Source organism: Hylobates moloch, unplaced genomic scaffold, assembly GCF_009828535.3.
Source record: "Hylobates moloch isolate HMO894 unplaced genomic scaffold, HMol_V3 SCAFFOLD_3, whole genome shotgun sequence".
Lineage (NCBI taxonomy): Eukaryota > Metazoa > Chordata > Mammalia > Primates > Hylobatidae > Hylobates > Hylobates moloch.
The window spans coordinates 173,959,078-173,974,070 of NW_026652278.1; the positions used below are offsets into that span (position 1 = coordinate 173,959,078).

At 39.9% G+C, this 14,993-nt stretch overlaps 1 protein-coding gene across 5 annotated transcripts in view; it reads right to left on the bottom strand.

Moving 5' to 3' along the window:
* The window catches only part of SORBS2 (sorbin and SH3 domain containing 2), a 229,539-nt gene that overhangs the window by 83,940 nt on the left and 130,606 nt on the right, over nucleotides 1–14,993 (bottom strand). For 3 of the 5 annotated variants that reach the window (XM_058436981.1, XM_058436982.1, XM_032149046.2), the window contains exons 5-6: nucleotides 10,201–10,227; nucleotides 9,846–9,970 (exon numbers count right to left, since the gene is read on the bottom strand). In XM_058436981.1, the coding sequence (XP_058292964.1) occupies nucleotides 9,846–9,970; nucleotides 10,201–10,227 (152 nt within the window). The remainder of the gene's footprint in view (nucleotides 1–9,845; nucleotides 9,971–10,200; nucleotides 10,228–14,993) is intronic. The other 2 variants (XM_058436984.1, XM_058436983.1) reach the window with 1 other exon arrangement.

The window sequence follows — 14,993 nt, forward strand, 5'->3', positions numbered from 1 at the left end:
GCTGGCAGGAAGTGGGTAATGAGAAACACCAGCTAGCAGCCAGCGGCTGCCTGGTCTTCTGCAAAGGACGGTGCTTAAACCTTAATACGCTTCATATACCAAGAGAGAGCACCTGCTTACTCAAACGAGCACTGAGCGTCTTCGTCCAAATGACTCCAACCCAGAATGCTAAAGAGAGCCTGTGGATGAGAGTGATCACCAATCAACACTGGAGCTCCTGAGGAATGAAGGGGCACAGAGATTCAAGGGAGGGTGAGCTTCGGCAGTGGAAAAAGTGTATTGAGTTGGATGAAGGCATTGCAAACTCAAGTGCTCAGCATGGGCCAGGAAAAGTATCCAGGATGTGCAAATCAAGCCCGTGTTGTGTGACAGGGAATGATGGGTCCGATGGCAGAATGCGGAAGTCATGTACCCCCTCAAGGTGGGCATCATTTACCCATATCCTTTGCCTTGAAACACGCTGAAAATTAAAGCTTACTGTCTCGAAAATCATCACAGTCATGGGTAATATGACCTTTAGTTCGCTCATAAGCTCAGTGACAACACATCTATAGTCATAAGCCCCTAAGCCGTCACTTGTTGACTCAGCAGATGTGGAAGCTGGAGGTGGAAGAGGGTAGGTGTGAAGCGGGGATGTGAAGAAGGAGTGCACGGCCAGGCCTCGGGAGAGGAGAGGAAAGTGCTTGTTGGGGCGCAAAATTTAAAGAGTGACAAAAACTCAGTAATTGAGATAAATTCTGTTTCAGTGCAATCTTTGAAAGAAAATCAAGATCAATGCAAAAAAGAAAAAGTACCCCATACCGAACAAAAATGTCAAAAATATAAATGAAGACCAGTGCATGCCAAGCCATAGGAAAAGAGAAAAAAAAATTGAGTCTGGAGTTTTTAATGCAAGAAAACTCATCAATAATATTTTCAAAATCTACATTTTTGCTTATTTCAGTTTTAGTTGAGAGAATAGACGTTTGACAATTTCCAATTAACTGATGGCAATCTTAAATAATTTGTAATTAATTTAAGGTGAAGTAAACATGTAATAGGGCAAGCGCAGTGGCTCACACCTGTAATCCCAGCACTTTGGGAGGCTGAGGTGGGTGGATCACCTGAGGTCAGGAGTTCGAGATCAGCCTGGACAACATGGTAAAACCCTGTCTCTACTAAAAATACAAAAATTAGCCAGGGGTGATGGCAGGTGCCTATAATCCCAGCTACTTGGGAGGCTGAGGCAGGAGAATTGCTTGAAACTGGGAGGCGGAGGGGTGCAGTGAGCTGAGATCACACCACTACACTCCAGCCTGGGTGACAGAGCAAGACTCTGTCTCAATTTAAAAAAAAGGTTTATTTTGCTTTAAATAAAATATTTAAGCTTAAAATAATGTGTAAGTGTTAATAAACCTGCGTTTCAACTTTTCAAAAAAAAAATCTAATGACTTAAACATTCTAGGAAAAAGCTCATTCCTAATATATGAAAACAGGTATAAGGGAGCACAGAATTTCCTTCCACCTCAGGCTCCAGTTGGCGTGACATGACCCAGAAGCTGAGGATCCTAACATCTCTCTCTTAACACCTTTAGTCATTGAGCTTCTAGGCCTCATTTCTCAAGGAACATAAGAAATATATATTAAATGTCAAGCAAAGAAATCTGACAGGCTTTTGTTCTCTTTTTTCCAATGATAGTAATTGACTTGAAAAGAAAATATCTAGGAAGGGTTTGTTTTTTTTTTTGGAGTCTTGCTCTCGACCTCCAAAAAGTGCTGGGATTACAGGCATGAGCCACCGTGCCCGGCTGGAAGGGGTTTTAAAAAAACCAATCTTTACCTCCCATCCCCACATCCTTTAAGGACAATGTGCCCCCTCTTTTCACGGCCTGTCCTGGTGGTATGAGGAGACCTGCCCGGCAGCTGTGTCTGTTGCCGGATCATCATTTTGCTGGCCACAGCTGATTAGGAAGGGGGAGTAACTGGACTATGCTGGGCCAGTGGGGCCCTGCCTCCCTCCTGGGAATTTGAATTATATGACACTGAATGCCCCTCAGGTAGCTGTCGGGTACCCAAATGCAAGGAGTCAGAGAATATCACGGAAACCCATGGGCAACTTGAAGTAACGACACAGCAGAAACTAAGAGAGAGACAGGGAACTATGCAGCTCCTACGACTGAGAAGGACGGAGGGTAGCTGCCTGGTCATTGCCCCGTTTCCCTAAGGCCTGGCTGTATTGCCTGCATTGTAATGATGTGAGATTGTCTGACAGCCTCATAATAAAAATTATTTTAACCATATACTCCCTACCCAAGACACGGGTGACAAGTGATCTAAAATTGTCACACAGATTGGGCACACTGACGGCATGTGGCATCTGAATCTGGGGAGTAAATATTTCTACTGTACTCTGTGGTATTCAGGTCAGGAATATGGTTTTGCATCTGGGAAAGTGTCATATTTTAAGAACATTACCAAAATATGGGATTTAAAAATCAGCTTGTGTGACAGCATAGAGGTAGCAGAGGCTAGTGGCTGAGCTGTGGATCTTGAGTCAGACAGACTTGGGCAAGTTGTTTAATTTCCTTGGCCTCAGTTCCTTCCTTCATGTGTAAAATATAGGCATGGATAAAACCCATCTCTTAAAGCCTGTAAAAATTAAGTAGGGCAATGTAAAGTGCTTAGCACAGTGCCTGGTGTGCTGTAATAGCTCTCAAAAAAGGAGAATCATGTTTTACAAAATTAAAATGCTGGGAAGGAGCAGGAGTGCCCTGCACAAAGCCAGTAGCAGGGTAGGGAGGAGAAGGATCACGTGAACACTGTCAGATAGAGGCGGAAGAAATTCCGTCTCCTTTGCTCTGTAGATAACCATGCAGAAGTTAAGGAAGGCAGATCATGACCTGGTATTAGAATTTCTTTTTTTTTTTTTTTTGAGACGGAGTCTCGCTCTTTCACCCAGGCTGGAGTGCAGTGGAGCAATCTCGGCTCACTGCAGGCTACGCCTCCCGGGTTCACGCCATTCTCCTGCCTCAGCCTCCCGCGTAGCTGGGACTACAGGCGCCCGCCACCACGCCCGGCTAATTTTTTGTATTTTTTAGTGGAGACGGGGTTTCACTGTGTTAGCCAGGATGGTCTCGATCTCCTGACCTCGTGATCCACCCGCCTCGGCCTCCCAAAGTGTTGGGATTACAGGCGTGAGCCACCACGCCCGGCCAGAAATTCTTTCCAATAATTCGATCTCAGAAATGGCCAAGCACTGGACTGCTGCCTTGGAACGTAACTGAGCTCTTCATTAAGTGTATTCAGAAGAGGCTGGATGCCCATCTATTGGGAGATGTTGAAGAGGACGTTTTATTTGTAAATTCATGTTGGGCTCCCAAATATTCTCTAATGTTCAATTATTTAAATGCATGCATACGCATGCGCGTGCACAGACATCAGATGGAGAAATTGCCAAAGACCTGACCAACTAATAGCATTACGAGTCCACAGAAAGGAAGCCGTACTAGTACTAATGGAAGACATCAATGATTGGGGCTGGTCTTGATAGCAATGTTCCAGAAAGTGTGCTCTGCAGTTCTGCACCTATCATCCCGCGCTGCTGACATGTCTGCATTACTCTGTCCTCCTTAGCATCTACATACTGATCCCATGGAGCAAAAGAAATGAGTTTCCTCTCCCTTCTACAGATAGTCAGGCAAGTTCCCCCGCGAGTCCCCAGCATATGTGCAGTGGCAGCTGTGAAGGTGAGGCTTTGGCAAATGATTGATTATGTTGTTTCATAACGGACAGGACAAGCTTATCTTCCTGAAGCAAGGAACATAGCACAGATGCCATAGAAACTGTTTGGGGGTGTAGCTTTTTGCTGGCTTTCCAAAGCGTCTGGCTTATACCTTCACTTACTTGACTCTGAGAACAATGTGACATTTTTAGCAACAGGATATCTGGTCACACAGTAACAGAGGGATAACATGCCTCATTTCTGGTCTGTTTGTAGGAGGTCAATTAAAGCACATGCCATTTAGAAAACATCATGAAAAATTGTCAAATATGAAGAGAATTTCTAACGGTGACCTGTAGTTTTCTTCTTAATGATCAGACTTTAATAATAACAAAACTATATAAATACAACTTCTGGAACACTGAAATGTACTTTTCACATCTGGGTGTACTTTTATTGCTTGGGCCTGCTAATTCCTGGGAGCCTAATTCTTTATAATGGAGCACATACTTGGCTGACTCACAGTGTATAGCTTACAGCACTTGGCATTGGCTAAGGCTTGACAGAATGCGGAGTGCAAGTGTTTAAAATGGAAAGGTCACCATTGTGAAAGGTCATTACATGGAAAATGAGACTTAAAAATGAATCATATCACAATCATCAAGATGTAGAAACAAACCAAATGTCCACTGATGGATAAATAGATAAAGACAATGTGGTGTATACACACACCGGAATATTATTCAGCCTTAAAAAAGATGGATATCCTGCCACATGCTGTAACATGGAGCAATCTGGAGGACCTTACACCAAGTGAAGGCCAGTCTCAGAAGGACAAATATCTGAGCAGAGAGTAGAGTGGTGGTTGCCAGGGGCTTGGGGAAGGGGGATATGAGTTGCTATTCCGTGGGCATAAAGTTTTAATTATGCAAGATGAATAAATTCTAGAGATCTGCACAGCATGGTGCCTACAGTTAACAATACTGCATTGCACACTTACAAATTTGTTAAGAAGGCAGCTCTCAAGTTAAATGTTCTTACCAAAATTTTAAACAGAGAATAAAAACTGCAACAGCTTCATGCTACCTTTTTTACAAAGCCTTAGAAAAGAGGACACACTATCTTGGAACAAACTGAAAGTCTGTTGAAATAAACTTTTACATACCAGTAAAAAAAATGAAGCATTGTTGAAAATAATATATTTTGTTTTCCCAATCAGATGCATAATTTGGAAAAATATTATTTAATGATGATGACAGCTACTGTATGTTGAGGAATTACTATGAAGCAGGCACCATGCCAAGATCTTTATATGCTTTACTCAAACCTCCCAGCAGGTCTATGAATGGTTGCTATCATTGTCCCTGTTTTATAGATGAGAAAACTGCTGCTCGGGGAGGGTGAATAACTAGATGAATGGTTTTATGTTAATAAGATCTTGAAACAGCTGACTGCCCAACCACTCTCTTCCCAGTCTCTCTCATACCCACTCCAAGAAAGCCTCCTTCCCCACTATGGAATCAATGGTAAGTTTTCAGATTTCATTTCAAACCTGTCTTATCAACAGCATTTGTGCAGCGAACCATCCCTTTCTTTACACACATTTTCCTCGCATGGCTTTTAGGATGCCACATTTTCCCAGATTTCCTCCTCCCTTAGAGGACACTGCTTTCAGTCTCCTCTGCTGCTTCTTCCTCTTAATGTTGAGATTCCCTCAGGCTCAACCCTTGGTCCTCCCCTTTTCTCTGTCCTTCCCCCGGTGATCTCACTCTGTCTCATGGCCACAAAACCCATCGACTAGCCAATGGCTCATATTTCCAACCAGGACCTTTCCCCTGAAGTACAGGCTCTTACATCCAAATGCTTACTTGACCACTTCATGTGGGTGTCTAAGAAATGCCTCAAACTTCCTGTTTCCCAAATGGAACCTCTGAAGTTTCCACCAACCTGCTCCACCCACAGCTGTCCAGTCTCAGCTGATGGCAATGCTAACTTCCAATTGGAGTCAACCTTGACTTTTCTCTTCCTCACATCCCACATGCAATCTGCCAGGAAGTCCTGTTTGCTTGACTTTCAAAATATATTCTCACAGTCTGATTTCTCACCACCTCCTCTGCTGCCCCCTGCTTTGAGCCCCCATCATTTCTCACCTAAAGGACTGCAGTAGTTACCTAACTGGTTTGCCTGATCTCCTCCTTGCCCCACTATGGTACGTTTTTCACTGAGCTGCCAGAATGATTTTGTTAAAATATAAGGGAAATAATAATGGTGGTAGCCTCAACATCCTCCAGTGACCTCCATTTTTATTGAGAGTAAATGTCAAAATCCTTGCAATGGCTTACAAGGCCTCCTGTCATCTGGTCTTTGTTATCTCTGACTTCACTTCCTATCACTCTCACCTCACTTACTTCCTCTCCCTCCCTCAGGCTTCCTTCTGGTCCTCCCACAGCCGCAGCGTGATCAACCTCAAAGCCTTTACATAAGACATTCCCTCTGCCTAGAATATTCTTCCTCCTTCAAAGCTGTTCTGTCTTTTCAGTGAGATCTATTGATTGAGTTACCATACTTGACATGATATCCGGTCTCCACATCTCTACTTTGCATGGCATAACTCAATTTCCATAATCTTCTAATATACGTAATTTATTCCAGTTCTTATTAATGTTTGCTCCTCCTGCCACACAGACAAATTTTAAGCAGGAATGGTTTCAAATCCAACTCTGTCACTAGAACAGACTTGACATAGGTTAGGCACCCAATAAATATTTGTTGAATAAATAGCAGTGACAGGATCTCAAATCTTAACTTTTGGATGGTGTCGATACCTTGGGGATAATATAATCAAACTAACCATCTCGCTCAGCCTGGATAAAACCATGCAGAATGAAAGGTATCAGCTTGTTTTCAAACATCACAAAACCATTTTGAAGAATCAAACCATGTTGGATGAGCCCAATCACTGATATGTGTTCCTATGACTTCTCCTACACCTGCTTCCTGGCGTGCCCATCCTGGGACACTGGCGAGTCTGCTCACTGACACTGGCACAGGCCTGTCTGTACAGTTGCAGAAAGATTTTGCTCCCTCAGACCTTCCTGGACTCCTGAACCCGATCAAGACGCATCTGCCTTAGCTCCCACCGTCATGGCGCCGTGTCTCCTTGTCACTGATGAGTAACTATTTCACAATGAGAAGTCGCACTCTTTCAGAGTGGCGGCCCTGCAGCCAGCCTGCCAGGGTGTGTGTCCTGTTTCTGCCTTTTGCCAGCTGCATGACCCTGGGGGAGTAACTTACTTCTGTGCCTCAGTTTCCTTAGCCATAAAATAAGGACAGTAGTAATACCTACTCCATGAGATTGTGGAAATTATTAATAAACATAAACAAGCTGCAACAGTGCCTGCATAGAGTAAAGCCTTAATATTTGTTAGCTGCTATTAATGTTGTTACTATTATTATCATCTGATTTCATAGGTGCTTTCAGAAGATAATACCTTAATTAGAAGAAATTGCTCTATTGAATGAATTTTGCACATCTTGATTAGCTGATGGAAAAGATATTTTAGTAGAGGTATGATAATACCAGCTTGTCCTTTAATCATTTCTGTTTAAGGCTCTTCTGCTTTATGAGTGGGTGGGGGGATCTTGGTGTCGATTAGTTATCTTTTGGAGATTTTCTGCACAGTTTAAATGTATATCTCCTCAAGGATATATTTTGGATGATCTTTAATAACACAGATACAAAAAGGAGTATTATACAAATTATTTGCTTAAGCACCAGTGTTTTCAATATTAACGCTACTGCTGTTGCTGCTACTATTATATCTTTTATTAACAGCTATCACTATTGAGTGCTTGCTCTAGCCTAGCCTATGGTAATTCCCTAGTCTTATCATAACCTATAAATTAAGGATTAATTAGTATTCTCATGTCTTTGTTCGGACTCAAAGAAAAGTTTAGATGAATGTCTCATCACATAGTCAATGATGTCTGGATTAAAATCTACAGTTTATCCTTAAAGTTTATGCTTTTAGCACTACATTGTTCTATGGAGAAGTCAAAAAGAGAAGCACGTTTCTCCTGTTAACAGACTAATACATGTAAGCAGAAGGATGCTATGAGAGAATTCTACATATATGGAAAGAAAGTTTTACTTCCTGAAAGTCTGGATAATCAAAGTTGATTAATACACTTTCTGAAATGATAAATTGATTAAGTTTTAGTGAAAATGAATATTGAGTTGCAAAGAAATAGACACTGCTTAAAATAAAGATAACTATTCCCTGCCAAAGCAAATTATAATTGACAATTATTTGAAGAGGTTTTACACATGTAAATAAAGTAAATCTAAGTGCAAAAAGATCTAATGTGAAAAATATTTCTTTGAAACCTAAACATGCTTTAAGTCCTGAAGTAGTTTGCAATGTCTTAAATGATAACTGACCCCTCAATGATTTCCCATAAATATCTAGAAGAAAAAAAAAATTTTAGAACATGATTTCTGGATGAAAGATCTGTATACGCATATTTACATTTAAAAATACATAGACATTTGCTGATGAATTTAGTAGGGTTTTAAATTGGAAAATGGTTTCTTTCTCCTTTCCCTTCCTGCTTGGAAACTAAGAAAGCATTCAGTCACATAAGAAGCCCAAACCAAAGGAGTTAGGGTCTCTACAATATGCATGTATTGACACGAAGAGACTGAGAAGCTTAAGGTACCACTCTGCAGTCTGAGGACTGAGAAGCCGCTGCAACTGCAGATTTTTGTCTCTCTTGCTGAAGAGGTATCTTTGCAGTCTCTGGAGAAGGCTCAGGTAGCCGTTTGTGGCTTTCAAGATCCTGTCCTGAAAGGGGAGCTATCTGAATGGAAAGAGATGCTGTGTGCGTCTCAGGCACTGGATTAGGGGTCAGTGAGCAGGGCCTTTTGAGGAATGATGGTACTTCGACAGATCTGGAAAACTGTGGAGTATTAATGGGGCTGCTACTTCCTAGATCCTGGTTTTGGGTTAGTTTCAAGGTAGAAATCCTCCGAGTTTGAGAATCTTGCCTGTAGTCCTCTTGTAGAACTGGGGTGTTGATGTTAGCGAATGGTGCAGGATCCGTGCTGGAAGCTGCTGGTAGTGGATTAGTGATTTTTTGTGTATATGACATGGTTGTGTTAGATTCTTCAGAATATACAATTGTCTGCCTCGAGTCTTCATTGGAGTACATAGTTCCCTGAAGAGGTTTTTTGTTAGCAAAGTACTCTGTATTGGAGGGAATTTGTGTGTTAGTTACTAACTGGTCTAAAATGACACCCTTTGTGTGACTGGTTATCAAAGAGCTATGAAAGCTCTCTTTTCTGTCTGGTGGAGGGGGTGCCTGGAGTGACAATGGGATCCAGAGAAAGAAATAAAGTTGAAAGAAAAACAGAGAAAGTCCAAGTTAGTCATGAAAGAAACCAGTGTCAACCTTGTCTTTACAGAAGTAAAGCAATGCCACACCTTCTGATTATGCTATCCATTTTGTTTAGCTAGATTGAGTGATCATTTTCATTCCATTTAGAATGCAGTTACGTTTATTATCAATGTTTGCCCTTAGGGGAAAAAAGTGTTGCCAGAGAATACATGATAACATTTGCTCCATCTACATTCAGGGAAATTATGTTAAAAGTGAACATATGTTCTCTTGGCATATTTTATTAGACTTTGAAATATATATATGGTTTATTTAATAGCATTGTTTTATAACAATTTTCATGCTTGCGGCACAATTTTACGAATATCTCCAACACAGAGCCCTTTTAGTTAATATAATAGTTGCATATTCATAGTTATTGAATACATAAGATATTGCTGACCCCATCAGTTTAAATCCAAAGCATCAGCTGTCAGCTTTTAAAGAATTAGAATATATCCTAGAGATTATGTTAGAAACCGATATACTTTTATGAGCTTAATCAGAAACAAAACCAAACCAAACCCTTGTTTGTTAAAATTTGTTCTCCATGTTGTAAATACAAGCCCGGCAAGCAAACTAAATACAAAAGCAAAAACATATTAAAAATAAAACGTATTGAAATACGCACATTAGGAAAGAGGCTGTAAGCAGTGGTCTAATAATCATGCCTTAAAATAATACAGTAGACAAGAGTGTGCAGGGTTACCTGAGTTGGTGATCTTTTATCTTGTAGGTTTGGTCGAACGCTTCTAAAACCTTTTGCTGCAAGAGAGGAATATGTAGCATCTCCATTCAGTGTCTCTTGATTGCCATCATTGTAAGATCTCCAAGCTTTCATTAAGGGAAAACAATTGGATACAAAAATATCTACGTTCACTTAAACATTTTTTATAAAATTTATTTTTATTTCCAAAATTGTAGTGTTCTTGCTAGAGGTTTAATTTAATATGCATAACAGTATGTGAAATTTAAATTTAACATGAAGTCAGCAATGTGGCTATGAATATGTTTTCTAAAAGTCACAAATAATATAATAATTATTCAGAATATTTTTTCTGTACCTGAGTCTGGTGACTGAGAATCACGCCCTGAAAGAAAAAAAAATGTTGAAGTTAAGACTAAGGTGAAATAAATGAATAACCCAGTAAAAATAACATGGCAAAGAACTATATGCATTATTTTTGCAAACATTATTTCAGTTTTAAAATCTGGGTATGTCAAACATGCCAAAGGGAGGCGTGTACATTTATTTTTACTTCAATTAGAATGTCATTCATTAAATATCTATAATATATAAATATCTATATAGCAAACACTCATTTTTCCCCTCAATAATGTTGCAACATGCAAGTTTAATCTTATTATGGCCAAAGATGAATATATGAATTTCTAAATATCAAATTAAAGGATCAAAAGAGATCTGGTTTATAAACAACACTAATTCAAACCGCCAGATCCTTGGCTTCCAATGCCCTGCTGTCAATAAGCATATTTAACTCCTATGTTAGAGAACTGTACTCTGTAGTTTGCATTTGTTTTACCTTAAGAAACTGTAGATCTGTCCACCATATCATGTGACATTTTCAAATTATTCTCAAGACTGAGTTTTTTTCTTATTGCAATATAAAAGTCATTTTATACTCAAATATGAAAGAGCTGTTACAATATGTTCCACTGTCTTTCAGCCAGTAAGCTGTGGAAAATAAATTTCAGTACTAATAAATTGCTTTTGATAAGGCAGTTGGCAAGTTATCAGTGATATATTTGTTATCAATTTTATTGAAGTTATATATTCCAAAATCTTCTATATGCACATTTGAGGTAATCAGTTGGCACGTTTAACTCATGTATATTTGAAGTCATCAGCTTGTGTTGCCTGGTTTATTAAAGCACATGGTCAACTTTACTTAGATTCATTAAGCTTTAACTTTGGAGATGATCCTAGGGGTCAGATCATTAGCCCAACCTGCTCTCCAGTCCTGGATTCCTTCTACGTGTTCCCCAGGACCATTATTAGATTCCCATTTCAATTTATAAAACAGGAATTTTACATGCTGGAAAAGTCTTTGTTTTTCTTTTAGTGCTTCGGAATAGTTATTTTCAAGCTTAAACACGTGAATTTAGAATGATAAAAATGGGCTGAGAAATGCGAGCATCTAATTTTTAGATAAAATATTTGATATGGATTCTTTCCAAATCAAAGGAAGAAACACAAATGTGAGTCAGCACAGAGTACATTAGAATGATTCCAGCTCAGGTGAGCTAGAGAAGACTAATGAATTCCCATTCTTTATGATCATCGATAACTTTGTATGGATTTTATCTCCAATGAATTTAAAATTGGAGTAATAAAATGGGTACCATAGAGAAAAATTACTTTGAAGAATTATGCATGAAATGTTTATTGGACCTTACTTCTAGAATTTGTACAATTTTTAATTTTTTTATGCTTGGTTTGGTAAAACTGAGATAAAAAACAAGGCTGTGTGTTACGCGCTGGGGACGGGGTAGTGGGAGCCAGAGGCTTGGAGATGTAAGGGTGCAGGTGTGGTGAGAAAGAAGAGGGTATACTAGGCAGGTCTGAAGGACACTGGAAATAAACTCCCTCTAACTGATAGTCTGTGTCTTCACGCTGGTCACTGTGTCGATGATGGAGCCCCAGGAAACAGTAAGTGTGAGAATCAGAGGACAGTCACTCCAGGCTCAACTGTGGGTCTCTTCCTGGGACACTGGGCCCAGGGATTTCCAAAGGAATCTGTCCCTGTGCCACTGGAAACATCAGACAGTAAGAGTGGTGGGCTGTTCTGAAGGGCCTTGCATCACACAGTGGACACGTGTGTGCAGAATTAACAGAAAGGGGAAAATGGCCATGGATTCGAACTTCAGGATGAACCAGTATTTTAATAAAGCTTATGTTGATGATTAAAGTCTGCCTTGAAGTAGGTGGTCTTTCAAGGAGACTAAAGTACATATCATTTCTCTTTCTTTAAAATAAATCCAGTTACAGATACTTGGAATGCCCAGTCCTGATTTGCTCTTTTATTGTAGTGTTCTATGTGGACACCGTTTAGCATGGCCCTGCTTTTATTTTATCCCTGCAGGAAAGCCTAGGAGAGGGAGGACACCTGTTCTTTGGAGCAGGTAATAGAAAGTATCATGGATCCATGTCAAGTAAAGAGAATACAGGTTAGAAAAAAAAAAAGTCAGGTACATGGCTTGGCAGATGTGTGGGGAAAATGGTTTTCCCCCAGATCTGCAACATTATTGATGCACATTCACTTGTGAAAAAAACACAAAGCTGGGACTAGGGGCCTGAGTCCTTAATTTCTAGTGTTCTTTAGTAGACAGTCACTGCTTCACTGAAAATCCACGAATGACTAAATGGTGTCAGTTTTTCCCTTTCCTGGCTGCTTTGCATGGGAATATTTTAACAAATAGGGTCTTGAAGAATGAAGAGCTCCACGTGCTCTTACCAGCCCTTTTCCTTATGTTGAGGCACAAACTGGTGAGTGTCTGTCTGAGATTTTGTGCAAGACATTCCTGGTTCCATGTCAGGGGTGGAACTGGATGCCCTCTATGGCCCTTCCTACTGTTATGATTCTAACATGACAGCTTTTATGTAGCTGTGTTTGTGATACGTGTCACATCGTAATCTCTACTCTCAGGTTTTATTTAAATCCCTTTTAACTGATATGCTATATCGACGCTGTCACTATATTTTTCTTGAAAATTATTATTTTGATGCCTATAACTCATTTCTTTAGAAGACTCAAGTGCTTTTCAAGAATTATTTTAAAATGTTGATTAAATTCAGGTCAACTAATTGAGTGCCTACTGTGTTTCTATGTACAATTATAACCCTTTTCATTTATTTTCTTCATTTACTCTCATTTATTCTGACAAATCCTTGTGAGTCTGGGAAATGATGAAGCTTTCAGAGATGTAAGAAAATGACAATTTTTCATTTGAAAGAAAGGAAATGAGATCTAGACAGACTAATTTTCTTAAGGGCATAAAACATGCAGGTGGTATTGACAAGACCCCACGCTCCAACAGGCTACTCTCGCCAGCGTTCCTTTAGGCTGCCAAGTGGTTCTGGTGAAATAAAATGTTTTTCAATTGTTTCTCAATAGTCATTGTCTTGGTTTTGGCATAGGTTTAAAATATCTGTGTGTGCTCTGAGGGATTGTCCAGTGGGAATTTACTTCTTATAAAAGGAAAAGAGAAAGACAGACTGACTCAGGGGACAAATAGGTGGTGACTCAGATTGACTCTCTGATCAGAGAAGGGAATGAAAATGGCTTGGGACCTTTTCTGGAGGTTTTACATAAAAGCTGTTGTATTTTAACAATATCGAAGGCAATAAATATTTATCAATTCCCTTTTGATTCACATAAAGACACTGTATCATGTAAGTTCTTATGAAAGCTATATAGAATGCAGTTGTGCATATTAATGCTGACTTCTTTATTCAAAAATGTAATGGAAGCTTCTTTGAAAAAGGTGGCCAAGTGTGGCGGCTCATGCCTGTAATCCCAGCACTTTGGGAGGCCGAGGCGGGCGAATCACTTGAGGTCAGGAGTTTGAGACCAGCCTGGCCAACATGGTGAAACCAGGTCTCTACTAAAAAAAATAACAAAAATTAGCCAGGCATGGTGGCAGGCACCTGTAATCCCAGCTACTCAGGAGCCTAAGGCAGGAGAATGCTTGAACCTGGGAGGCAGAGGTTGCAGTGAGCCGAGATCGTGCCACTGCACTCCAGCCTGGGCCACAGAGCAAGACCCCACCTGTCTCAAAAAAAAAAAAAAAAAAAAAAAAAGAAAAGAAAAAGGGATCTTACTTTATGTCTAACTGACACAAAAGACGGCTGTTTTTAAACAATTATGTCCAAAATGCAGTGGACTTCATTCTCTAGAAATCTTACTCCTAGTGATAGAAAACTTAAAATAGCCCAAAGCTACATTGTTATTACTGAAGATTATTTCATATTCTTGAAGTGTGAATTTTTTTGTTGTTGTTGTAATTCTGAAGCATTAAATCTTTTCTATTAAGTCGAGTTATATGAAATTGCGTGTATTCCAGTTTCGACTCTCCACATTGGCACTGTGGAAGCGGCGTTCCCTGGCACGTGCATCAAGGTTCACGTCTGAGTAGGTTGGGCTGAGATCCTATTTGGTTGAAATGTCAATGACATTCAGGGTATTGGCATTCCAATTACACGATGGCACTGAACTCTTACATTTATTGTCTTACTTGCCTTCATTCCTGTTTCTCATAGTATCCAATGTAAATACATCTGTAGTTTTTCTAACACCTTTTTGTGTTCATACATGCATGAGCCAATACATACAAATAGAGATTTGTATAGAGATTTTTTTTTAACCAAAATGAGGTCATACTATAAACGTTGCAATGCATCTTGTATTGTCTTTTAACTTAATGTATAACTGAACTCACTAGCCTGGCATTTAAACTTGGACGTTGAAATCCATTTGTGGATTAGAGGTGGTGAATGGAAGTGGGATTCTGCATATGGAAGTTCATTTTTTTTCTCAAGAAAAACTCAGTAGTTTAGAATTAAGTGGCTGTAAAGCGAAGAACACCCTGAGTATTTAATCAACTGCTAGATGTATGTGTGTAGAAGACTGTGATATGCATCGTGAGAATTAAAATTATTTAAAGACGCCCCATCCCTTTCTCACTTCTGCTGTAAGACCCATTAATCTTATAAATAAAAAACAAGCAATCCCCAAACTGCAACTAACCAACCAGCCAACCAACTAACCAACCGATCACCAACAGGTGTGGGTCTATTTCAGGGTCTGGAGGCACTGGGCTTGCTGGTCTCCCTTTG